The sequence below is a fragment of the Poecilia reticulata genome, chromosome 6, assembly GCF_904066995.2.
Source record: "Poecilia reticulata chromosome 6, P_reticulata-male-v2, whole genome shotgun sequence".
Lineage (NCBI taxonomy): Eukaryota > Metazoa > Chordata > Actinopteri > Cyprinodontiformes > Poeciliidae > Poecilia > Poecilia reticulata.
The window spans coordinates 12823742-12846715 of record NC_088835.1 but is presented as its reverse complement, the minus strand read 5'-3'; the positions used below and the strand labels follow the sequence as shown (position 1 = coordinate 12846715).

The 22974-nt window shown below is 38.6% G+C and overlaps 3 protein-coding genes across 6 annotated transcripts; 2 read left to right on the top strand and 1 right to left on the bottom strand.

Annotated features, from left to right (window-relative positions):
* The first annotated feature begins 448 nt into the window (after nucleotides 1-448).
* Nucleotides 449-10828, top strand: prmt7 (protein arginine methyltransferase 7). Of its 2 annotated transcripts, none has more exons than XM_008411777.3 (17): nucleotides 449-671; nucleotides 2006-2042; nucleotides 2355-2504; nucleotides 3368-3476; nucleotides 4066-4178; nucleotides 5135-5364; nucleotides 5437-5617; nucleotides 6670-6797; nucleotides 6881-7019; nucleotides 7098-7181; nucleotides 7275-7322; nucleotides 7743-7832; nucleotides 8776-8937; nucleotides 9308-9382; nucleotides 9607-9767; nucleotides 10100-10196; nucleotides 10328-10828. In XM_008411777.3, the coding sequence occupies exons 1-17, from the start codon at nucleotides 577-579 to the stop codon at nucleotides 10484-10486; spliced, it is 2058 nt and encodes a 685-aa protein (XP_008409999.1). In that variant the 5' UTR covers nucleotides 449-576; the 3' UTR covers nucleotides 10487-10828. The 2 variants fall into 2 exon arrangements, with proteins under 2 accessions (XP_008409999.1, XP_008409998.1); XM_008411776.3 differs by having other exon boundaries at nucleotides 10325-10828.
* Nucleotides 10829-10973: 145 nt separating this feature from the next.
* ciapin1 (cytokine induced apoptosis inhibitor 1) lies at nucleotides 10974-17101 on the bottom strand. Of its 2 annotated transcripts, none has more exons than XM_008411780.2 (9): nucleotides 17008-17101; nucleotides 15405-15567; nucleotides 14982-15125; nucleotides 14331-14410; nucleotides 13069-13237; nucleotides 12888-12961; nucleotides 12059-12180; nucleotides 11768-11849; nucleotides 10974-11680 (listed from the first exon to the last, which is right to left on the bottom strand). In XM_008411780.2, exons 2-9 carry the CDS (start codon nucleotides 15559-15561, stop codon nucleotides 11570-11572), a joined length of 939 nt encoding a protein of 312 aa, XP_008410002.2. In that variant the 5' UTR covers nucleotides 15562-15567; nucleotides 17008-17101; the 3' UTR covers nucleotides 10974-11569. The 2 variants fall into 2 exon arrangements, with proteins under 2 accessions (XP_008410002.2, XP_008410000.2); XM_008411778.2 differs by having other exon boundaries at nucleotides 12888-12964; nucleotides 17008-17100.
* A 185-nt stretch (nucleotides 17102-17286) lies between these two features.
* On the top strand, nucleotides 17287-22284 carry coq9 (coenzyme Q9 homolog (S. cerevisiae)). Of its 2 annotated transcripts, none has more exons than XM_008411781.2 (9): nucleotides 17287-17402; nucleotides 18783-18978; nucleotides 19116-19239; nucleotides 19541-19683; nucleotides 20289-20373; nucleotides 20449-20655; nucleotides 20876-21031; nucleotides 21179-21232; nucleotides 21939-22284. In XM_008411781.2, the coding sequence occupies exons 1-9, from the start codon at nucleotides 17345-17347 to the stop codon at nucleotides 21972-21974; spliced, it is 1059 nt and encodes a 352-aa protein (XP_008410003.2). In that variant the 5' UTR covers nucleotides 17287-17344; the 3' UTR covers nucleotides 21975-22284. The 2 variants fall into 2 exon arrangements, with proteins under 2 accessions (XP_008410003.2, XP_008410004.2); XM_008411782.2 differs by having other exon boundaries at nucleotides 17288-17402; nucleotides 20449-20553.
* Nucleotides 22285-22974: the final 690 nt, after the last annotated feature.

Here is a 22974-nt window from a genome sequence, read left to right as displayed (position 1 = left end):
AGATAAACATACTGCATAATAACTGGTTTAAAATCATTTTATTACTATTGGGTTATTATTTTCCAAAAATCTTGACTTCATCCTTTTTTTTTTTTCAAAGTCGTCTCCTCCTTTGTTGTTTATACCAGATATTTTTTGTTGTTCCATATTTATTGTATTTATGTGTTGTTTTTTTCTTTTGTTGTATACACTGTAAACTTGGTTACATTGAAGCTTAAATAAAAAAAATTCGAAGTAGACTTTCGTAAAACGTATTTTCTCCTTGTACGGATAAATTGCATAAATCTGGTTGGAGTTCCCAGGTTCACGACACCCAAATATTTTGGGAAGATTATTAGTTTCTATCTGTAATAAACTGAAGCTCTATGCTGACATCTAGCGATGAGAAAATATATGACGCTCTTTGACACGTGACAAACTTTGGTCACGTGACCATAACAGCTAGTGACGTTTCGTTCCAATATGGTGGCCTGCATGGATGCAATGCTGTGTTAATAATCCTGTTAACTTTTAGGTTTGTAGTGAATAATTCGACTAAAATCAGCTTTTTTCCACTCCTTGGACGTCCTGGCGGAGATGAAGACCTTCTGTGGCAGAGCGAACCCGACCACCGGAGCTACGGACTGGGTGGAGGAGAGCGAGGAGTATGACTACCACCAGGAGATAGCCCGGTGGGTCCGAGTCGGCCGGGCGGCACTGGGAGCGAGGCCGACGGGACGGAAACTATGGCGAGGGGCCGATGTGCTGCTGCTCTGATAAAAGCAATCATATAAGAACATTAAAATTCACATTAGAGAGGAGATTGTCGGTTATATCTGTTTAAAAAAATCAGTAAGCACTATTTAATAAAATATTAAGTTGTGAATTCGACCCAGCAATACCAAGATCTGACTCGTTTTGCTTTGTAATGAGATAAGCATAACATTTATAGTCAATAAATAGTCAAACCTTGATAAAAGAAAGACGAATTAATTCACTTTAAAAATAGCACGAAAACACTAGATTAAGTAAAAAAAGAAACACTTAGGATTTTAAATAATTCCAATATGGTGTCTGAAAAAAACAGTTTTTATTATTTGTAAAAAAAAAAAAGTAAAACCTTCTTAAAAAAAAAAACATTAAACAGATAGTTGATATCTTTGGTCGAATCGTACAAAAAGAGGTTCTGGTTCAGGTTTCATTCAGGTCAAAACCGAGAGTGTAGCTGATCCCTACATAGCTCTGGAAAAAAAATTAAAAGACCAGTTTCTCTGATTTGACTCTTTGTAGGTCTATGTTTGAGTAAAATGAACATTGTTCTTTTATTCTATGAACTAGTGACAACATGTCTCTGAATTTCCAAGCAAAATTTTTTTTATTTATTTGCACAAAATGAGAAATGGTCAAAATTACAAAACAATGCGGAGCTTTCAGACCTCAAACAATGCAAACAAAATGAGTTCATATTCATTTAGACACAACAATTCTGATGTTTTAACTCAGAAAGAGTTCAGAAATCAATTTTTAGTGGAATAACCATGAGGTTTTTAATGGGGTTCAGTGCAGTGGGCTCTTCATTTGTTCCACATCTGTATAGATTTAGAATGCAAATAAAATCCAAGTTATCTGTGGCCACTGAATTAGATCATCATTTTTAAATGTTTTTTTCTTATTATTTCTAGATGTTAAATATCAGGTGAATAATATAATGGAGATGCAGCAGATTATTTATGATGTCAAGTAATGCTGAGAAGGAAATGTAATTCCGATTTCTAATTTTTCATTGATAGTTGGAGGCTTACCAGATCTATACATTGATTTAAACAATATCCTGTATTTTTTTTTTGTTCCAAATAAAACAAAACAAAACTAAAAAGCAGACCCAAAACAATCCAAATCTACAGGGTTGATGTCTGAAAGAGAAATGATTTTGCAACAGTTCTTCTTAAAATGTCATGATCAAAGTGTTGTGAGATTAAGACACTAAATAATCCTCCGCATTAGTCTGATGGTGTTTCTGTTTCAGGTCCTGTTATGCCGACATGCTGCATGACCACGACAGGGTGAGAACTCCACACACATCGCTGCTCTCTGACTGCATTTAACCAACCATGCTGTGGCTTCTAGTTGATTAATGACAGCATAGATGGTCTCCGTATGATGTATGAATTACCTCATCTTTTTGTCTTTAGAGCCTTTTTAATCATCTAAAACCTATTTTATCCACCTGAACTCATCAAAGATTGCCTGCATTATTTGACAAGAAAGTTCAAATCGCCACGGTTTACAACAGATATTTTCTTGTTAAAAGTATGTTAAAAGAAAGTGTTCGGTTGTGTAAATGTTTTTGCCTGAGTAATTTCGCTCCCTGTCAGAACAAGAAGTACTACCAGGGCATCCGGGCCGCTGTGTCCAGAATAAAGGCTCGAGGCGAGCGAGTCGTCGTCCTGGACATCGGGACTGGAACCGGCCTCCTGTCCATGATGGCCGTCACTGCCGGAGCCGATTTCTGTTACGCCGTGGAGGTACAGGAATATTCTCTGTTTGTCCCGTAAAATGTCAGCAGTTGTAGCAGAAGTTCACTGAAAATCGAAGCCTACAAAAACAATTTCTTCATCGTTTGACCTCTGATGTCATTTGACCTTTAAAGTTTTGTCTGTTCTTTGTGCTTCACTGCATTTCGTGCTTTGGGCTACAATCTTGTTTAAAAATTGCCTTATAAATACTGTTGACTTTATACACTTAAAAAAAAAACAACAACACATGAACGTCTAGTGGATCGAGCAGATTTCCAACAAAGTGGTTTTTCACTGAAACTGAGGCATTTTTTAAATATTGCATAATGCATAATTGTTTTGAAGAGTATTCCAGACTTTTAGCTAATCTTTTTAGTTAATTTTTCTCAATCGTTTTTTCCCTTAATTTACAAATGAGAAATTTAAACAACACCGGCTTCACTTTGGTGTTTGAAAAAAGAAGAAGAAGAAGAAAGAAATCGTTACTGCAAAAACACGTAATGTGCAGCATGAGTGTCCTTTTTTTTGTTTCAGGGATTCCAGGTCAAAGTTTGCATCTTTTTAGCAAACATTTGGGCAACAAAATGAAGCAGTTTCAGGGCTGAGAAAAAAAAAAATCTTCAGCAGAGGAAACGTTTGTGAAGTGAACAAAATATTGACCTGAAAAGGGAAATTCTGGCTCCTTAAACTTGAAGTATTTATCTGAAAACGAGTGAAAAAGCAGCCAAGTCCAAGTTGAAAGAAAACCTTTTAAAGATTTCCTGAGAACCACTGACCAAGATGACGTCACCAACACTTTATGACGAGCCGAGTGCTGCACGAAGCTTTGCTCTTCCTAAATAATTGCAATAAAACATGTGGATTTTCTGCAGGTCTTTAAGCCCATGGCAGAAGCAGCTCAGTGCATCGTGAAGAAGAACAACTTCTCTGACAAGATCAAGATTATCAACAAACACTCGTCAGATGTGACGGTGGGACCAGGTGAGAAAGAAGAAATACACAAATACACAACTCTGCCAAATCTGCTTTCCTGATTACTGATGTCTATGTTGGAAATTCTTTTATACCTAAAAAAAAGTTGTTAAGTTGTTAAATATAGTAAGGATGGCTACGATTGGATTTGTAAATTTAATTGAACTCAATAACAGATTATAACAACTTTTATGTTCAGTAAATGTAAACGTGCCTTTACTGAATCTGTTGCATCGCCCAACCGTTGTGTTCAATATAAACTTACCTAAATTAATTACATTTAGTTTATGTCATTTACTTTGTTTAGTTACTTTTAAACTACGCTGAGGAATGACTCACTTATTATGTTTTTGTTGTAATTAAATGTACTCTTATTAGAGGTTTAATAATGTTCAAACCTGTAAAAAAAGAATTTCTGGAAATATTTGCTGCCGATCCACTTATTTAACCATAACCTCTCAAGACATTTTTTGCAAACTCATCAAAAGTTGTTTCTAAACATTTGGGTGTCTATTTATTATTGGCGAAACTGAAAGCTGTTATTTTTCTTCTTTCTCAGTGACTTCATTTCATAAATATTCTGGTTGTGTTTTAACAGACGGCGACATGCACGAGAAGGCCAACCTGCTGATCACAGAGCTGTTTGACACCGAGCTCATCGGGGAGGGAGCTCTGCCCAGCTATCAACACGCTCACCAAAACCTGGTCACGGTTCGTCCAAAGCCTTTCAAACTCAGTCCGCTCCTTCTCTGCTGCTCAGGCAGAGAAGCTCTAATGGGAAAAACTGTGAAAGCAGAAGCGTATGAGAGGCCATTTAAAGCTGCAATTTATTTCTTCTCTCGCTCATATATACATTAAAACATGTCCTCTCAAATAGAAATGGTATTAGTTTTAGAAATGAGTTAAAAACCATCAGTAGTTTCTAGAGAAAATGCTAATTGTTTTATTCAGGTAACGCAAAATACATTTTAATAAAGCCTTTATATAATTACATCAATACTTTCAATAGATAAAATTAATACACCTTCTTAAAAGAAATTTTTAGAAAAAAATCTGTTTTTGTTTATTTTGTTTATAAAATATTTGAGAAAAAGCGATATACTTTATAAATTATAGTTATTGATAACGCCTTAAATTGGAAGCGTTTTCTCATTGGTTCAGGTGTTTGTGTAATTGGCCAATGACTCTCCACCTTGTTGCAGAGTAAAGGTTGCTCTGTGGCCAACGATTAGTAAGATGTGATCTAATTTCTCTTCAACTTGCTGTTTCATTTGGCCTCAGAGTGAAGAAATTGAGTTTTTCCTCGTCTTTTGTTTGCATGAATATTTAGGATTTCTGTTTTAAATTGAAGCTTAGCACCATTTAGTAAATACACGATATGTTGAGTAAAATATTAGTGCAGATAGTTTTTAGAGCATTATGTGCATTTTTATACCACCTGCTATTGGAGATTTTTTTCTTTTTAAATTAATGCCAATGGCACTTTCTCTGTAGAGGGCGCTTGGAAAGTATGTTAAAGATTTAGACCTCAAACTTTTTCCTTTTCTTTTTTTTTTTTTTTTTTTTTTCCATTTTTGTCCAGATGACAAATGTTTGCACCTTTTATTCATCCGTCAGCTTTTCATTTAAACCTCTTTTGGCTCTTCATGGTTTCTGTCTGTGTGCAGGCGGGCTGCGAGGCGGTGCCTCACCGCGCCACCGTCTACGCCCAGCTGGTGGAGTCGGAGCTGCTGTGGAGCTGGGCCCAGCTGCAGCCAGCGGACGTGGAGGGGGCCCGTCTGGTCCCGCCGCCCACCGTCGGCCGCTGTGCTGGTGCTCACTCGGTTTGTGATGTCCAGCTGAGCCAGGTCTCCCCCCGCAGCTTCACCCCGCTGAGTCCGCTCTGCGCCATGTTCAGGTAGAAGCATCTTCTGCTCCTCTTGTTTCCGACACGCCGTCGCTGCTCACGCCCGTCTGCGCTCCTTCCCAGTGTGGACTTCAGCAAGCCGGTCAGCAGTGCCTTCCAGTCCCACTCCACCAGCTTCGTGGCTCGGTCCGGCGGTCGGGCTCAGGTCGTTCTGTCCTGGTGGGACCTGGACATGGATCCCAGCGGAACCATTGTGTGCAGCATGGCTCCCAGCTGGACGTACCAACAGCCGGCGAAGGCCCCGGTGAGTAACTGGTCAGAGCTTCAGGAGGCAGATCTGTCCAGAGCGACCACTCTAAAGCTTGTTGGGGGCAAAAGATGTGCAGAAGATTTAAGACACACAAGTTTAACAAACTGAGTTTAATTTGTAGCGGTTTCTTAAAGTGAGGGATTTCAAATTGTTAGTGCAATGTATTGATTTATTTATTGTCTTACCAGCTTCTCGATGTTTTTTATCGACAAGTTTTGTGTTTTTAACCTCCATCGATTGAAGCAGTGGAATCAAATGCCACACCTTCTAGTAAAATATTAATTGTTGGTGTGTTGTTTTTATTGTGACTTTCTGTAATATTAATTTCCCATTGGGACATAAGTATCTGAGTCTGAATGTGTGAAACTTGAGGTCCGGCGTCCAAATCCATCCCACCATAGCTTTTTTATGTGGCCCTCTAAACTCCAGAGTTCTTGCATATCATCATATCAATTAAATCAAAGAGGTTTTTATTTGTTTACTGCCAAATTACAGATCAGCCCGTCCAGTTTTTCACCATTTTCTGATGGTAGAAATTCATGCAGAATCAACAGATTCACACATGTTTTTGTGTGAGTACATAATTGTGAGTTTATTGCAATTTTCCACAAGAAATGGTCAAAAACGTAGGGTCGCTAACTCCCACCTGCAGGTGGCAGCATTTCTTACTTTTACCACAACGCTCCCTCAGCCTCACTTACTGTCAAGTTGTGGTTTGTGATCAGTGTGGTGATGAGTAACACATATTTTTAAAAGTAGCTCTACAAAATCAGTGATTTTGATTGCAAAAAAAAAATCACAAAAACAATCTTAAAATCCTGGACGGACGCATCAATGGGAAATGATGTTCAATATTACTTAGTTTATACAAGTCACTGAATGCAGACAGAGCTCTTCTTCATATTTTAACTGTTTGTTGATGAGTTTTATCAATACATCCTGGCAAAATCGGCCGTTTAAGAACATCTGTGACGTAGATTTGGCCCAAAATGAAAAACCAGCTGTAAGTTTCTCCAGTAAATCCGAGTCCTGCTGGTGTGTTTCAGTGGCGGGATCACTGGATGCAGAGTGTTTACTTCCTGCCTGCAGAGCGCCAGGTGGCTGAGCGAGAGGAGCTCAGTCTGACTGTCTGCCATGACGACTACAGTCTGTGGTACAGCCTGCAGCCTCACAGGTCCGCTTTGTCATTGCTTCCCCAATTAATCGACGTGTAGCGTTTACCCCAGTTCAGTGAACCTCTCTGTCTCGATGTTTCAGTCTCCAGGACGCCCAGGCTGCGACCCCGCCGCCTCGGCCGTGTTGCACCTGTCAGGCTCACCTCGTCTGGACTCGGCCTCGCTTCGGCGAACTGAACGACAGACGGCGTACGGGGAGCTACGTCGCAGCTCTCCGCAGTGTAAGCGAATGCCGTTTTCATGGCCGAGTGTACACGGTTTGCGTTTATGTGCGTTCATTAAAGCGGGGATCCCTCCAGGTCCTGAGCGAGGACAGCGTGTGTCTCTCTGTCAGCGATGGAAGTCTGCTTCCTGTGTTTGCTCACATGCTGGGAGCCAAGAAGGTACGGCATCTCCTGCAAACCAAATGTTCCTACTCAGATTCTTGTATTAATGTTTTTTTTGTTTGTTTTTTTGTGCTCTTGTTCCTAACTCAGGTGTTCAGTTTGGAAAACTCCAGAATGTCCAAACAAGTTATTGAGGAGGTAAAACCACAACGTTATTGTCTGGAGGCTTTTGTTTGGTACCAAATGATGGGATGGTGATTAGTAGACGGACGTCTTAATTAGCTCTTTGGCATATCAGCAAGCTTTGGAAAGCCCTGGTCTTTATTCATGACCATAATCAGCTTAATTCAAGGCGAGTTGGAGCTGTAATGAGTCCAGAGGCGTTTGAAGACTGGAGTTGCAAACTCCTGATACACATTATAATTAACCCTCATTTTCTGGACGCTTTTTTTTTTGTTACCTAAACCTAAATCAGGGGTCAGCTACCGATACCCTCTTCATGGTCACTCCTGTTGAATAAACGCTACATAATCTAAACAGTTCTTTTTTTTAAATTTGTTTTTATTTACAAATGCGTATAGAGAAATGTTAACTTTTTGGGTTAATTTTGCTCTGCAGGTGTTGGAAGCCAACTCTAAGAAAGGCGGGGTTGAACTGCTGGAGATCAGGCCTGAGCAGCTCACCAGTCAGGACCTCCGAGGAGAGCAGGTGCCGCTTTGGATGACGATCACGCCGTGCAGCAGAACATTTCATTTATTTGATGATTTAAAAACAGAGCAAGAGGATGAAAACAGTCATTTTTATCAGAAAAAGCATCTTTTACTCTGATCTGCTTCTCTGAACATCAAGCTAGAACCAAGTTGGAAAATAGGGAGTTGGAGGAAGTGTCACCTTTTAGTGTCTTTATGAGACCTAACCTCCAAAAATACAAAAAATAAAGGTGGTTGAAAGGTTTTTTTTTATAAAGATATAATCAGAATAATTTTGTTAAATAAATCACCACAAAACAGTAAAGAAGGGTCACTCAGACTGGGATTTATTTGAACAACCTTGTAACTCCTAGTTTGTAATTGTTGGGGTTTTTAAATGCCAAGGTTAAAAAATATAGAGCTTTCTTCTTTTTATATTTCTTAAAGCCATTTCTGGGGAAAAAATATAAAAATACAGATGAACATATCAATTGATCAGAGAGCAAGTCATATGATACATTCATTTTTAGTTTTTATTTGTTAGATGGGTCAAAACGCAGATGTCCCATATTCATTGTCTTTCACTCTTTTGGAGTTTAGTAGAAATCTAGGTATATATTTCTTTGATGGATGAACAAGGATAATGTAATCTCTCTTGGATTCAGGACTTCATCAAACAACCTGCAGTCATTTTTTCCCTCTGGTGTTTTAGTCCTCAAAAAAAAAAAAAAAAAAGAAAGAAAGTTTGGGCTAAAATAATCAGACAGCCAGACTTCAAATAAAAACAATTTGCAGCTCTACTAATGAGTTGTTTGCTGTTTATTTTCTGTCCCAATTAAAGCAAAGTAATCAAAAAGTAACTTTATTAACGGTTCATTTATGTAAAATAACACGCTACAAGTTAAAGACCCAGTTATGTTTTTAAGTTATTAATCTAAAACCTGGTGTTGCGCCTCCTGCAGATTTCCATCCTGATGGGGGAGCCGTACTTCAGCACCAGCCTCCTGCCGTGGCACTCCCTGTTCTTCTGGTACTGCAGGACCGCTCTGGCGGGCCTCCTGCGGCCCACTGCCACCATCCTGCCCTGCTCTGCCTCCCTGCATGTTGTGGCCGTGGAGTTCCAGGTCAGACAGTCGAGCGTTTGATCAAACATCATCCAAAAGGCAACACAAGTTGTTGCCAGAACAATTCGACTTTTATGCACAATTACATTTCAGTTTTGAGTCGTAGAAACTTGGTGATCTGATGCCAGCGTGCGACTCGGTCATTTAAAAATATATAAAGTTACTTTAAAGTTATTTTAACGTGCTAGTACTAAATGATATCTCTGACTTGTATAATTTTGAGCTCATTCCTAATAGAGCCATTCCTTTGTTTCCTTTGAAAGGCTTCAGGTGTTTCCGTTTTTGCTGAAAACTGGCAGGATTTAAAATAAATTGAAAGGGAATCCATTAAGATTTCAAAATAAATTGTGTTATTTTTGTTTGTTGTTAGGATTTGTGGAGAATAAGAGCACCGTGTGGAATATGCGAAGGCTTTGACGTCACTCCCATGGACGAGATGGTCCAGGTAAATATTAAAATCATTTATTAAATAACTTGTTAATAAATGTAACAAGTTATTTATTACTAGGGTGATGTTTTAATAACAGTACTACGTCAAGGTGTGTTTTTGTATTTGAAAATGTGCGCCTGTGTCTTTAAATCACTCATGAGAGGAAACAAAAAGTGAGCAGAGTTCATAAATCGGAGCTGAAGCTGCAAAAGGTGGATTCAGGCTGTGTGTTTCCACAGCGCTCTCTGGATTTCCGTGAGTCCCGTGAAGCGGAGCCCCACCCACTGTGGGAATATCCATGTCGAGCTCTCACTCACCCCACCGCTGTCATGACCTTTGACTTCACACAGTGTGTCCCTCAAGAGCCAATCAGCAGCCAGGGCTCGCTGCCTTTCATAAGGTAGAATCTGCTTCCTTCCTTAAGACGCTGCAAACGGAGAATCAGAAGAATGTTTGTGTTTACAGTAGTTAAATTATTTATTTTATTTAATGCACTTTTTCATTTAGATTACTTTTACTGAATAACTTCATATTTCAGATAAGGAAGGTCTGTTTTTCTTGTGCGTCATTTTACAAACTACTGTAATAACGAAATGCTACCTTCAGCTTAGGGGAGAAAATGTTTTTTTGTAATGTGTTTATGTTTTAGTTTAATTTTCTTCTACTTTTGCTTAATTTATCCAGAAGTTAGCGCTTTGTATTTCTGTTGAACTGTTTAAAAATCGGTTTCAGGACGGGTCGATGTCACGGTGTTGCCTTGTGGATGGAATATCACCTGACTGATGATGTCACAGTCAGTGGGGGCCTGACTCAACCAATCAGTGAGCAGGTACCTTCCTCTTTTGTCATCTGTGCAAGCCTATCAGGAAACACTCTTTAAAATAGTCTTTTTCAAATCGTTAAAATCATTCATATTTGTTTGAAATCTGATGGCAGGTGTTTTTTCTGTCTTCCCAGCAGGGAGACTGCGAGTGGAGTCGACACAGGAAGCAGGGAGTTTACTTCCTGAGGTCGGCGTGGGACAGTTTAGGTGACGGCAGGACCAGCGTGTCGTACAGCTTCACGTTCGAGCCGAGTTTAGGAGACGTCAAGATGGACTTTAGCATCACGGGTCACTGATGTGAATCCAAAACTGACTGAAAAAGTTTGACCTCAAGTCTTATTTAGAGCATATTTAACAGTGTGTTTACTATTGCTGTAATGGCAGAAGTTACCGTTTGCCTTTTTTTTAATGATATGTCAACATCAGGAATTCTCAGGGCCGAACAGGCTGTGATATGGAGACATCAAAACCTCCTGCACAAGTTATTCTCCAACAGACCCACTGTTGTCTTGTTTTATAGTGAAAATCAGACATGGACTCGTTTCTGTAAACTCTGAACTTTACACAGACGAAGAAAGCAAAGTTTGGAGCACAAAACAAACAAAAAAAAAAGAGTGGAATAAAACAGAATCAACATCTTTAGGTGCCCTGAGAGTCAAATGTGTTTCTACAAAGTCATATTACACAAAAGACAGATTGATTACGGACAGGCATACACTGCTGGCAACAGCAAAGGACGACAAAAGCTCTGAAGTATCAGAGCTTTACATCACATTCTGAGGGTTAAATCCAAAGAGTTGGTCTTGAGTTTATTTGTAATAAATGACAGAAAGTGAAATGATGACTTCATACATAAATAAGCTTCAGTTCAACAATTTCAGTGCAGCTGTCTGCATCTCTGCGTTTTGATGGAGATCACTGCTCCAGCTTTGACATGATGGAACATGATTTAAACCCCCAAAAACATTTCTATTCTGTGATTAGTTTTAATGAATGAAAAAAAAAGACAACTGAGGTAAAAAGTTTCATTACTAGATTACCAGAAAAGATGCTGGTTTCACACTTGCATTTTCTTTTGACCCATGAAAAATTGGCATTCTCTTAATTCAGGCACCAAATCGCATAGATATATTGATCGCAAATTTCAAATTTTGAACGAGTTGTTTAGGTTCTCGCTTGTTAAACAAATGGCTCTCCTGTCCAGTCGTGGTGGCTGGACAGGAGAGCCTCATGGGAAACAACATTGCAGTGGCATCAATGTCAACATTTATGGTCTACTGAGAACCCCCATAGGGGCTGACGGGTTCTGGGTGGATGGAAAACAGAGGAATGTTAAATGTCCTGGAGCGTGAGCAGCAGAGAAGTGGAACGTTTTGGTTTCAGGCGTCTGTCAACGTGTTGTTGTCCAGGACGATCTTCTCCCCCGGTTTGAACGCTGGCATTCCCAGGTATGGGCAGCTGGCGCAGCGGAAGGCATCACCAAGGTAACACTAGCACAAATAAAATACATCAATATTATTTTAATAATTTGGAAATGGGAGTCGACATTTTGATTTTCTTTTTTTCACACTACTCACACTTCCACACGCAGACTTTGGTAGGTTAGTTTTCTGGTTCTCTTTGCTCTCCTGCTCCAACTCTTCAGCAAGCCCACATGTGCTGCACAATGACAGAATATACTAAATCGTCTTGAAATATTAACAGTCTGAAACGACGTAGTGAAAATATATCAGATGTAGATACACATGGACCTCAAATCAGCTTGTCATCTGAGAATAGCCCGACCTTTGACCTCTCTGGCCAGACGGCTTAGAGTTTGAAGTGAAAAATGACCTCGAAGGGTTTTAAAACGTAAGGCGGGACCTTACCAGTTCTTGCAGGCTTTTTTCTTCTTGCCAGTTCCTTCTCCGCAGCTTGAAGCTTTAAGAGAAGCTGGGTCCGGCTTCTTTAGGTCGTCCTCATCGAGCAGAGTGTCAGAGTCCAACAGATCCTGCAGCAAACGGAGCAGAGCGGAGACAAACCGCATCAAGAGGCTGAAGCTACATTACACTTTATTCACCCTCGGTTTGTGGAAATGGCCTCTGATAAACTAATAAGTATGTTGCTATAATATTGCACAATTTTACATTAAGTTTATATTTCAAACAACCCTCTCAGTAAAATGACTCATTTGCCATATTTTATATTTCACATCTAAACTCGTCTTAAAATTATTGTTGGATAATTAGCTTCATGTCGTCAGTCTACGTCTGTATACTGCAAGCCTCTTACTTCTATTTGGTTCTGTATTATCCGTAATTTTTTAAACTCAACTCAGGAAGGTTGCTGTGTTTACATGCAGTATTTTCAGCTTCTTATTCAAACAGCAACACAAGTCAGAAGCTGAACAACAGTCCAATAATATTACTGAGTCACTTAAAAATACTACAAAACTGATGTGCTTCTTTCGTGCAATTAGGATTTTCAGCTGTTTAAATCCAATTTTAACGAAATGTCATTAATAAAGTCCAGGCTAGTATTTCCAATACAGCATTTTCTGATGATATTTCAGAGATTTCTGTCTGTCATTCTACAAGCTGGATAAAGCACGCTCATTCAAAGGGCATGCAGCTCCTGGCTTGCCAATACAACTTGTTAACCACAGTTTAAATCATTTCTGCAGTTTTTTAAAAAACATCGAACTGCCTTTGAACTCACCACGTCGTCATCATTCATGTCGTTTGCTGACAGCATCCACATTTTCTTAGTGTTGGGATCCAAAGCTGGTTTTTCTGCTAAACACAGAGATGTTAACATTTATAGACATTAAAATGACCAAATGCTGCTAAAGCTGGTATGAAGATGATGACTGAATGACAGACCATCTTTATAAACTTACCTGGCTTCGGTGTCTTTTTCCCAAACGACAGTTTGAGCTGGCTGGAAGATCCCACCTCGTAGTTGGGTTTGGAGGCAGATATGCGGACCCTAGTCAGAGTGTTTCCTTGGTAACCAGTGGCTGCTTTCAGGGAGCTCAGTGCCTCCAGACTAAGCTCTGTTTTACTGACCTGAATAAAGAGACAGCAGGAGGGTCAGCAAATCGATGAGGGGATTAAACACAGATGATCTTGTGATTGTTTTTTTTTTTTTAAACCTGTTCATTATTTAGAGGTGTATTGATAGCTGTTTTTTTCCAGACCGAGTACCAATGTTAGTACTTCAGTTTACATACTTACTGATTCCAAGTAGTGAAGTTGGTGCTGAAACATCACACAATAACTTTAAAAAACACATTTACACATAGAACAAGCTGGTTTTTCTTCTATATAAGCCCAGAGTCCCAGTTGGCTGATAAATAAAACATGACATACAGTGTTGCATTCATTTAAAATAATAAAAGATTTACATTTTTTACAGGTTTTCTTGAACATGCAACCACCAAACATTTCAATTAAAATATAAACTAATAAAACAATAAATTTTAGCCCTGCATCTCTATGATAGCAGAATTTTATGCTCTTCTTCATGTTTGGAGTTCTGTTGGTTGCAGTGTGGTTGTGCTGTGCTCCAGCCTCCAGCCTGACACCGTTTGAATGCGTTTTGAATTCATTGTTTAGTTCACCTTTATCAAATCACTCGTGTTAAAAGGCTCACATTTCACCCCTCCTCTTGACAGACTGCTTCTTTTTCTACTATCCTTTGTGTTTTTCTTTACATTTCTCCAGACTACAGATATTTTGGCTCCTTCCACCATCTAACTTCTCCCACCACTATTATTAATAATGACAAAAATCAGCCAAAGAGTAGAAAGAAAGCAATAAAAATTCAGATGCACGAGCTAACTTACAAACAACTCGTACTCTTCCACTATCTTCCCTCTGCAAGTACTCACCATGTAGGTCAACTACAGGGTGGCTGGATTAAGATATGAAATAAACCTCAGAAGAAAAAAAAGAACCAAACGAGGTTTTAGCAACAATGTAACCACCAAACCACTGAATTAATTCTAGTCACGGCTTGATATTCTTATTTAAACTCTGTTTTCGTTGGTTTTGGAGTGATGGCATCTATTTGGCTAATAACTCTGCCATGTTCATCTCCAGTATAATCACAGTAGATGGCAAATTGGAACAGTTTACCAAATCCTTGCTTTTCACACACCTCTGTTACCGACATGAAGCCAGATAACTTCAGAGCCGACATGAGTTTCTCTGCAGTCCTCATTGTTTGTGCTTCTGTGCCTGGAACACAAACACAGTTCATTTAGAGAAGCGTAACACACAATAACCAACATTGGGCTTTTCAGCAGGACTGTGTTTATAAAAGTTGTGATGTACGTCTTCTGGTAATCTCAATGATTCTGAGGCCTGCACCATAGTAACACTTTAACACATATTTAGCACCTTTTCAGACCATTATGAATGGAATTTAAACCTGTATCATGTCAGATATGTACAAAAATATTTTTAAAAATCACATATTGTAGCACAGAATGAATGCAGCATTGCTGAAGACAAACGTCATTCAGACAAGAAATTTACAGTTACGACAGACGCGAAAAAGCTACTTTTTTTAGTTATATAAATCTTACTGGATGCACACATTGCAAGTGAAGGATAACAAATCCAGTTTGCCAGGAGCCCTAATTTCTTTTTTATTTTTAAGTTACACATGTAGTCGAACACTATAACCCCTGGGTATTTCAAACAAAGATGGCAGACAAAAGGGTTTCTGGTTGGGCTGCGTTAGGCACAGAGACTGAACTTCCAATAAGAGACTGGAAAGCAACTTGAAAGGAATGATTCATCTTACCTGTGACTGGTTCATCCAGGACCAGCTTCCCACCAGGTCTCAGCACTCTGACCATCTCGGCTAAAGTGTCTGGACTGTGGATGTAGGAGCAGTCGGCCAGAAGACAGGAGAGCACCCAGTCAAAGGAAGAAGCTGCATGAGAGGCTGTGATGAAGAAGGAAGAAATACAGTAAGACTTTCTACTCATGCCTTCAATAGAAAAATGTTATTGTCTAGCCCTTGTTAAATTTTTTTGTTCATATCTATGTGATTTTAAGATATCAGTCCCATTAGAACTCAAAACAGGGTAAACTTGACTAAAAAAACTTGACCATAATCTGGATGTTTCAATACGAAATAATCGTTTTACGTAAGAATACATTCATGTTTCGCCAGATAGACTTAACTGGGTTGAATAATTAAATTGGTGGGCGACTGACTCACAGAGTGACAGTCTCTCCATGTTCTCCACTGAGACTTTTCCATCTGCACCTACTGCTGCCCCAAGTTTCTCAGCATATTGCTTCAAGGTTTCTGGCGTTGACGGCTGAGTCCACACCAGCAACACTTTGTCTCCTGCTTTGACGCCAAGGTCGGCCATGATTTCCTGGGGAAAGATTAATTAAAGTTGTTCAAATTTTACATTTTCTTTTTTGAAAATGTGATAATTTACAAATCACTTTAAAAAAACAAAAAAGATTTAGGAAAATTTTCTAAAAAAATGAGGTACGGTTAGATCACAACTTTTAGCACTCAGTCTGAGCCTGCAGATTGGGTTTCAATTCTTCATAATATGTTAGTACCTTTAATTATAATGTTCAAGCAATACAGAAACAACACAAAGGTAGGCAGTGTCTATATATCAACAAAACAAAATAGCAGGAGAGGAAAATTACAGGCTTGCTGTTCTTTTCCTTGATCTGTCAACATCGTCAACCACCAATTTTACATCACGTGGCCCTTCGAGCTCAGACCAATATCCCAACGTAGAAAAACATTACTTTTTCAGGTCACTCTATCAACTCCATTATTTCCTAGAAGGTTTAATTATAATGAACCTTAAAAAGCTATATGTAACCTTTAAAGAAGTACATTTTGTTTGTTTGTAAAAAAACAACAACAACAAAAAAAACCCCTATGACTAAAATATAAACCCTGGACTTTCTCAGTTTATGGTTTCATCTTTTGGGGTTTGATATTTTGTAATAATTGTTTTATTATACTTAGATGTAAAGCACAGACTCCCCAACTAGACACCAGTCAGGATCCAGATCAAAATGAGGATGTTATTTGCCTCCTGATCAGTTCTTAGATTTCTGAACTCCAATCTTGAGAAAGGCCTCAAGCCTGAAATGTCTTATTTAACAAATGCATTTTCTAAATAATTACAGGAGAGTGTGCACACTTTACATTTCTGCTTCTCTCTTGCACCCGGGTGCCGTTTGGGGTTTCCAATTTCTGTATATAAAACAAATAATAATTACATACTTTTTAATACTGCTCAGATTTTGAAAAATGGGAGCTAGAGAATGACACTTATCCAGTATATATGATGGTCCCGGCTACATTTCAGAACCACTGTGTAAGTTTTAAATAGCGCTTTAGTGTTTGGTAAACATTGCTAAATTATGTGAAGCATTGACTGAGCCCTTAAAGAGGCTAATTTACAAATTAGCTAATGTGCAAATAAAACCTTGAAGAGGAACTGACCAGTTATCTAGAATGTTCTCCGTCAACCGTGTAACAAAGCCGCAAATTAAAATCCTCACTTTGTGTAAACCGAATACTTTCAGTATCAACAATGATACACCAAACTTATCTTTGGTGAAAGTCTTCGTTACTAAAAAACCGACGCAGTGACGCAGTTTGTAACCATTAGCGACACTTCTGAGGTTTGTTGACACGTTGTTTACACAGTGAGAGCCTGGTAAAGTTCTACCCCCAGGAAAAATAAATAAAGGTTTCTAATTATCGATGTAAAACATCTCCAAGAAGTAACTTTAACTAATTAAAATAAAAAATATAAGGATTTCTCTCAATGACTCACCTGCTCTCCTCACGGCACTTACACAAAGTAAGTCGCCTAATGCATGGAGGGGGAGTGTTTCCTGTTATTAACTTTCAAAATAAAATATTTTTTAAAAGTTTAACATTTTAAAGAATTTAATTCAAACAGGGATAATGTGGTGATGTATACTTATTACTAACTATATAATTATTCTTTTGCATAATATTGTGTTTCATGTACAAACAAAAAATGAGTAATATTGATTTTAATTGAAAAAAAAATGTGGCAGTCAAGTTTTGTTTTAAACTAACCTTCCGGTAAATTTGCGTCGCGGTAAAGTGACGCAGCTGTGAACCTCCCAGTTGTGCAGCTTGTTATGGCGGCGCTTCTGAGAGGACTGCGAGCTGGAAGGCTCCTTCGAGGGCTGTCCAGCGGTAAGACAAACTCGTTCTTGCTTTGTTTCACCGCAGAACACCCAAGAAATCAAGGACACGCCTACAAATCTTTCTGTTTCAGATAATATTTTGAAAAAAAAAAAGCCAGAGTTGACGTTAGCTAACCGAAGGTGATCATGAAGGACAGTAAACAGGTTACCTTTCGGTGGCGTACGCTTTATAAAAATGAAAATTTTTAATAACAGCAGGCATGTCTTAATCGTATTGCAGTGCATTGTAAGCATGTTAGTCTTTACAGCTGGAGGGCGTGTTTTTCTGCAGTTATGGAAAGCGTTGTTTCTAATAAATTGGCTATATATCTGAGTATACTTGTTTATTTTCTTGTTTCATGACAAAATTTTCAACGGATAGCACATATGCAGATATATAAGCTGGACTATGTCAGTATTTGAGATTAATATTTTTAATTTAGAGGAGTCATTCGGAGCAAAAATAGAGAAAAGTAGAATAAAGCTTTATTTTGTCTCACAATGTACCATGTTTATGGACATTAGCCTTTCATTCAAGCAGAAGTAGTTGGTATTTACTTATGGATTTTCTTATTAAACTTATAATAATGTTCAACAATACTAATGCTAGTTTTCTAAAATTGTGTAGCCATATTTTTTATGATCTTATTGACTAGAAAAAATATTTTTTTGGTATTTGACCCAACGGATGTAGCATTAAGTGTCTTCTGCCAATTACAAACACAGATAAATATAAATGTAGCTTACACAACAGAAGGTTCTGCCAGATTACTGATCCATGGCAATGTTTTCCCCAAAAAACTTGCTAAGCCCAGTGGTTGGAGAGCAATGGCAGTCATTCATCCAGCGGCCCGCCGTGTTTTTGAGTTAAAAAATGATAAGTTTGAAAATATCACTTGATAATTATGTGTTACTGAAAGAGTGGAAGATTAATATCTGAACACCACCTATAAAGTCTTAAAAAATGCAAGCATTTAAAAAAAATAACTTAAATAAATAAGCGATGCTTATTTATTTAAAGTATTTCAAGTAAAGCCTGGTGGCCCGCCAGGCTTATAAGACACTGGGGGAAACCTTGCATGAATAATTTAAAGATGTTGACTTCTTCCAACTTGATTGGGTAGTAGTAAAAACTGTGTAAACAAATTAAAGGTAAATTAAAATACAAACACCAGTAATCTGAAAACAAATTTTAAACAAGAGTATTTGTTTACGTATGTTATATTTAGTTGCTGAAATTCAAAGACATCTGTGGTGAATGAGTAACTCGTTCAGGGTCCACGCCCCCTGTGTGAGCAACAACATCCCAGCTCAGACTTTTGTTCTTAATGGAAAACCCTAATAACTGAGTTGATTAGGAGACTGAGTGAAAATCTCTGCCCTCCTCCAGTGGTCGCTGCACCGACATCAACAACCCCTCAGTGCAGGAGCCTGAGACGAGGCTTCCACTGTGCAGCACTGAGACTGCAGGACGAGTCCAAATCTGACAAACACTCTGCATCTTCGTCCTACTCCTCCTCCTCATCATCATCATCCACAACCCACGATGACTACACCTCCCAGCAGGATTCTGATCCAAGCAGCGGGTCAGTCGTTAAGAAGCTGTTTGCGAGTTCTGCTGTTGTTCCACTTACTGAACAATCTGTCTTAAAATGCTAATGCAGACAAGTTTAACTTATTGTGCTTCATTTGTTGTAAAATATTACTCTGTGTTTGCACAAAGTGACCAGGAGCAGGACGAGGACTATGAAACGGAAGAGCAGCTGCAGGCTCGGATTCTGACGGCGGCTCTAGAGTTTGTCCCGCTGCACGGCTGGTCCATGGAAGCCATCTCCGCTGGTGCAGAAGTAAGATTTAAGCAACTTCCAAGTATATTTACTTTTCTTTTTTTTTCTACTACTTCTATCAGCAGTTAAAATGTTATCTTGACTTCTTTTACATTTTTTTTCCCCCAACACAACAACAACTTCACCTTTGTAAGGCTAAGCTAATTTTTGAAACAGTTGTTTAATTTGAGATTATCTGGATTTAGACTAAGTGCAACAATTGGAATTAACAGGAGCAAATTAATTACATTATGTTAAAGGAGGCTTCAGGCTATCTTTGAAGGGTCAGCTCATGTTTCTGTTGTTGCTGTGCTGCCCCCAGGCTGTGGGTTTGTCCTCTGCTTCCACTGGGATGTTCACCAATGGAGCGGGAGACTTGGTTTTACATTTCATCTCCCAGTGCAACTCCAAGCTGACAGAGATCCTGGCTGAACAACATAATGAAGTCCAGCTGGGTCAGGCAGAGTATGTATGCACAACCTCACTGTGCATTTCAGAAATAAAACTTTTTAGAGTCTGCTAGAGACTTGAGACTTTACTCATCGGCAGGACAGCTCCAAAGTAGTAGACGTGTTTAGACGAGGACATTTTGATGTTTTAGAATGATCTAGTCAAAGTCAAACCCTACATCAAGATGGGAATGTATGTTGAGACTCAAAGATTAATGTTTTCATGCTATCTTGCTGCGTTGAGCTGCTTTGCAAAAAAGGGGGCAGATGTTTTAGTCTCTAGATCTGCAAAGCTGATGGAGACGCGTCACAAAAAACCTGCAACTGTAATTTGAGCAGAAGCTGGTTTTCCAAAGTATTATCTCAGGAAGGCTGGATGTACATGTATGCCACACAAGTTTTAGATGTTTTCCTGTAAGACATTTTGAAACCTTTCCATCTTTCCCTTCCATGTCACTACTATGCATTACTTTGGGTTGATCTGTCACATAAAATGTAACTTCCGTTCAGTGAAGTTTGTGGTTTGGATTTGAGAAAATGTTCAAAAGTTATAGTACAACTACTTTTGTGAGACTTTTGGAGAAGTAAACCCAAACTCCCCGTCTGCTATTTTTGTTGCAGACCAAAGAAGACGGCTGACTTCCTAAGAGATGCAGTAGAGACCAGGCTGCGGATGTACATCCCCTACATGGAGTCCTGGCCACAGGTAACCATCAGCACTTGGTCCTAGCAGAAACGGTAAGAATTGCATTTCATATTTTTCTTGCTGTTGCGTCTGTAGGCGATGAGCATCTTGCTCCTTCCTCACAACATCCCCGACAGCTTGAAGCATCTCTCCACCATGGTGGACGACATCTGGTACTACGCCGGGGACCGCTCCACAGACGTGAGTGGATCCTCCCGCCTTCGATCCTCCTCTTCTTCTGCTCATACCTTCCTCTCCCCGTTTCATCATCACCCCCACAATATCCGGCCTGCTACGTCTCAGGTTACCCCGCCCATCACAGAGCCAACTTTCATGTCTTCTTTCTCTCTTATCTGAAGAAATATTGATTCTTCAGATTTCTGAACCTCACTCTTCTGCATGTTTTTTTTTTTTAGTCTGCATCTTTTGTCTTAATAAATGGTAAATTCATATGCGACAGTAAAGTCTATTTCTTCCTCAACAAAACGTCAAAGTTATTTTTCCCTCTGCCTTCTGTCTGAAGATGAACTGGTACACGAAGCGGGCAGTGCTGACGGGTCTGTACAACGCAACAGAGCTGGTGATGCTGCAGGATTCCTCCCCGGACTTCCATGACACCTGGACCTTCCTTGATAACCGCATTCAGGACGTAACCAACATGGCCGTCACGGCAAAGCAGGTGCAGAGGAGTTGAGGCAGAAAACATTCAAATTTGATCACTTAAGAGATTAATCTCTCTCTTTTAGTAATGTTCTGAATGTGTGAATGAATTAAAAACCAAAATACCTGTTTGAACGACGTGGCATAGTTTTCTTTTTCCCTGTAGATGCAGTCGACTGGTCAAGCTGTAGCTCAGGGTCTCCTGGGAGCTGCAGTTACGGTGAGTTTTCAGGGTGTGTTTTCTTTATAATCAGCGAATGAAACTACTGTAATCATTATGGCTTCTAATGCATATCTCTGACCTTTCCTTGTTACAGGACATGGTCTTATTTTTCAACTGATAGGCTTTTCTGTAAACATCAACATGATGGCAGCATTAGATCTGTAAAACTGCCTCAATACTGCAAATTACAACACAGCAGTAGAGAAGGAAGAGTTTTTTTTTTCCCCAAATATAGTTGTTTGAATCACCTTTCCTCACTTTTCCTCTTTATGCCCTGACAATACCTTTTAGTCCAACAAAAAAAATCAGACAAGATTAAATTACAGAATGAATTAAAACAAATTACAGAATGAATTAAAACAATCCATACCACCAGCTCTGACTAAAAAGGTTCATGTTTGCATCTCAATGTATCGAAAAAGTACATTGTTGTCCCTCACCCCCACCTATTTGACTAAAAGCTCCAACAAACCCTCTGTGAATCTGTCATTTGTCAATTACTGCATTTATTATGGAGCATTGCACCTCTATGTCTTAATTTAATGAGTGTTTTGTTTTGTTTGATAGTGCTGCATGCTATGTTTAATTATTTTTAATACTTAGGTACATATGAGCGTTAGTAGCTTTGTAGTTAATGATAAATATAAGTTGATCTGAGATAACGTGACCCATTTTTAAAATATGTTGTTTTGTTTTTTTTCAGTTGAAGAACCTCACAGGACTGAACCAGAGACGATGATGTGAAACATTTCTGAAGCCCATGAAGCCCAACCATAATGCCATGAGCTGAGGATGGTGTGTTTTCTGAGGGGGGGATTGCTCTTGTCTTTTCAGTTGTAGGCATTGCTGAAGGAATTTCACAATTGATTTTAAGAACACAGAAACACCCGATTTGTTGAAAGTCCTCTGTATATTTCAGTTCACCTTCGGTATGAGTGGCTTTCTTTTGTTTTACTCAAATAATTTTTTTTTTCCTGTTGTATAGAAGTAAAATAACAGATTCAATTTGATTGTGGAATCATAAGCCAAATAAAGTAGTGTATATTCAACACATGTCTCTTGTGATCTTTGTTACATGTGTAGAAAATAAATCATTCATTCTGTATTAAAAAAAACATGCAATTTCTCTTTGGTTTAGTTTTTTCACAAATGCAAGTTGAACAATAGAACCATGCAGCTTAGTGTCCAAATTAGGGTTGTAACCATGATTTTCTTTATGTAAATATATATATTTTTAACTTTACCAGTTCAGTAATGCAAAATATTTAATTATTTTTGTTGCAAGGTTAAGAAAAGCAGGGGAAATTATCTCTTTGAAATAAAAGTCTAATATCTTTTTAGACTAAAAAGAAAATCAGTGAAACTTTTTTGTTTTGTTGTAGAGTTTTAACCTCAATCAGTGACTTAGAACAGCTGGGGGTCTGCAACCTAACCTAACTCAGGATTAAAATGATAGTCAACTGTTTCAAATATAAATTCCATAACAAATGCTGGTTTTAAGTACTTTTTTCATCAAAAAAATAATACAACATAATCACTAAAAACACGAGTGATGTTCCAGATTTGTCTTTTGTGTCATTAAGTTGGAAACTATTTGCTTTTTTTTTCATCTTCCATAAATTTCAACATCCCAAAGAAGGAAACTCATCCATCTTCTTTCTACTAAAACTTCATTTTTCTTCATTGTGAAATCTAAAAACAAAAAATATATACATATATATTTTTAATAAAATACTTAA

Excerpts from the sequence above, each read along its gene's own strand:
- coq9 (XM_008411781.2), top strand. The coding sequence starts at position 17,345 with ATGGCGGCGCTTCTGAGAGGACTGCGAGCTGGAAGGCTCCTTCGAGGG. Across the intron at positions 20,656-20,875 it reads TCCGGCCTGCTACGTCTCAG|ATGAACTGGTACACGAAGCG; the intron begins GTTACCCCGCCC and ends TTCTGTCTGAAG. Across the intron at positions 21,032-21,178 it reads TGGCCGTCACGGCAAAGCAG|ATGCAGTCGACTGGTCAAGC; the intron begins GTGCAGAGGAGT and ends TTTTCCCTGTAG.
- prmt7 (XM_008411776.3), top strand. The coding sequence starts at position 577 with ATGAAGACCTTCTGTGGCAGAGCGAACCCGACCACCGGAGCTACGGAC. Across the intron at positions 7,833-8,775 it reads AGGACCTCCGAGGAGAGCAG|ATTTCCATCCTGATGGGGGA; the intron begins GTGCCGCTTTGG and ends CGCCTCCTGCAG. Across the intron at positions 9,383-9,606 it reads CCATGGACGAGATGGTCCAG|CGCTCTCTGGATTTCCGTGA; the intron begins GTAAATATTAAA and ends GTGTTTCCACAG.
- ciapin1 (XM_008411778.2), bottom strand. The coding sequence starts at position 15,561 with ATGGCCGACCTTGGCGTCAAAGCAGGAGACAAAGTGTTGCTGGTGTGG. Across the intron at positions 14,411-14,981 it reads CCTGGATGAACCAGTCACAG|GCACAGAAGCACAAACAATG; the intron begins GTAAGATGAATC and ends TTTGTGTTCCAG. Across the intron at positions 11,681-11,767 it reads CAAAGTCTGCGTGTGGAAGT|TGTTACCTTGGTGATGCCTT; the intron begins GTGAGTAGTGTG and ends TATTTGTGCTAG.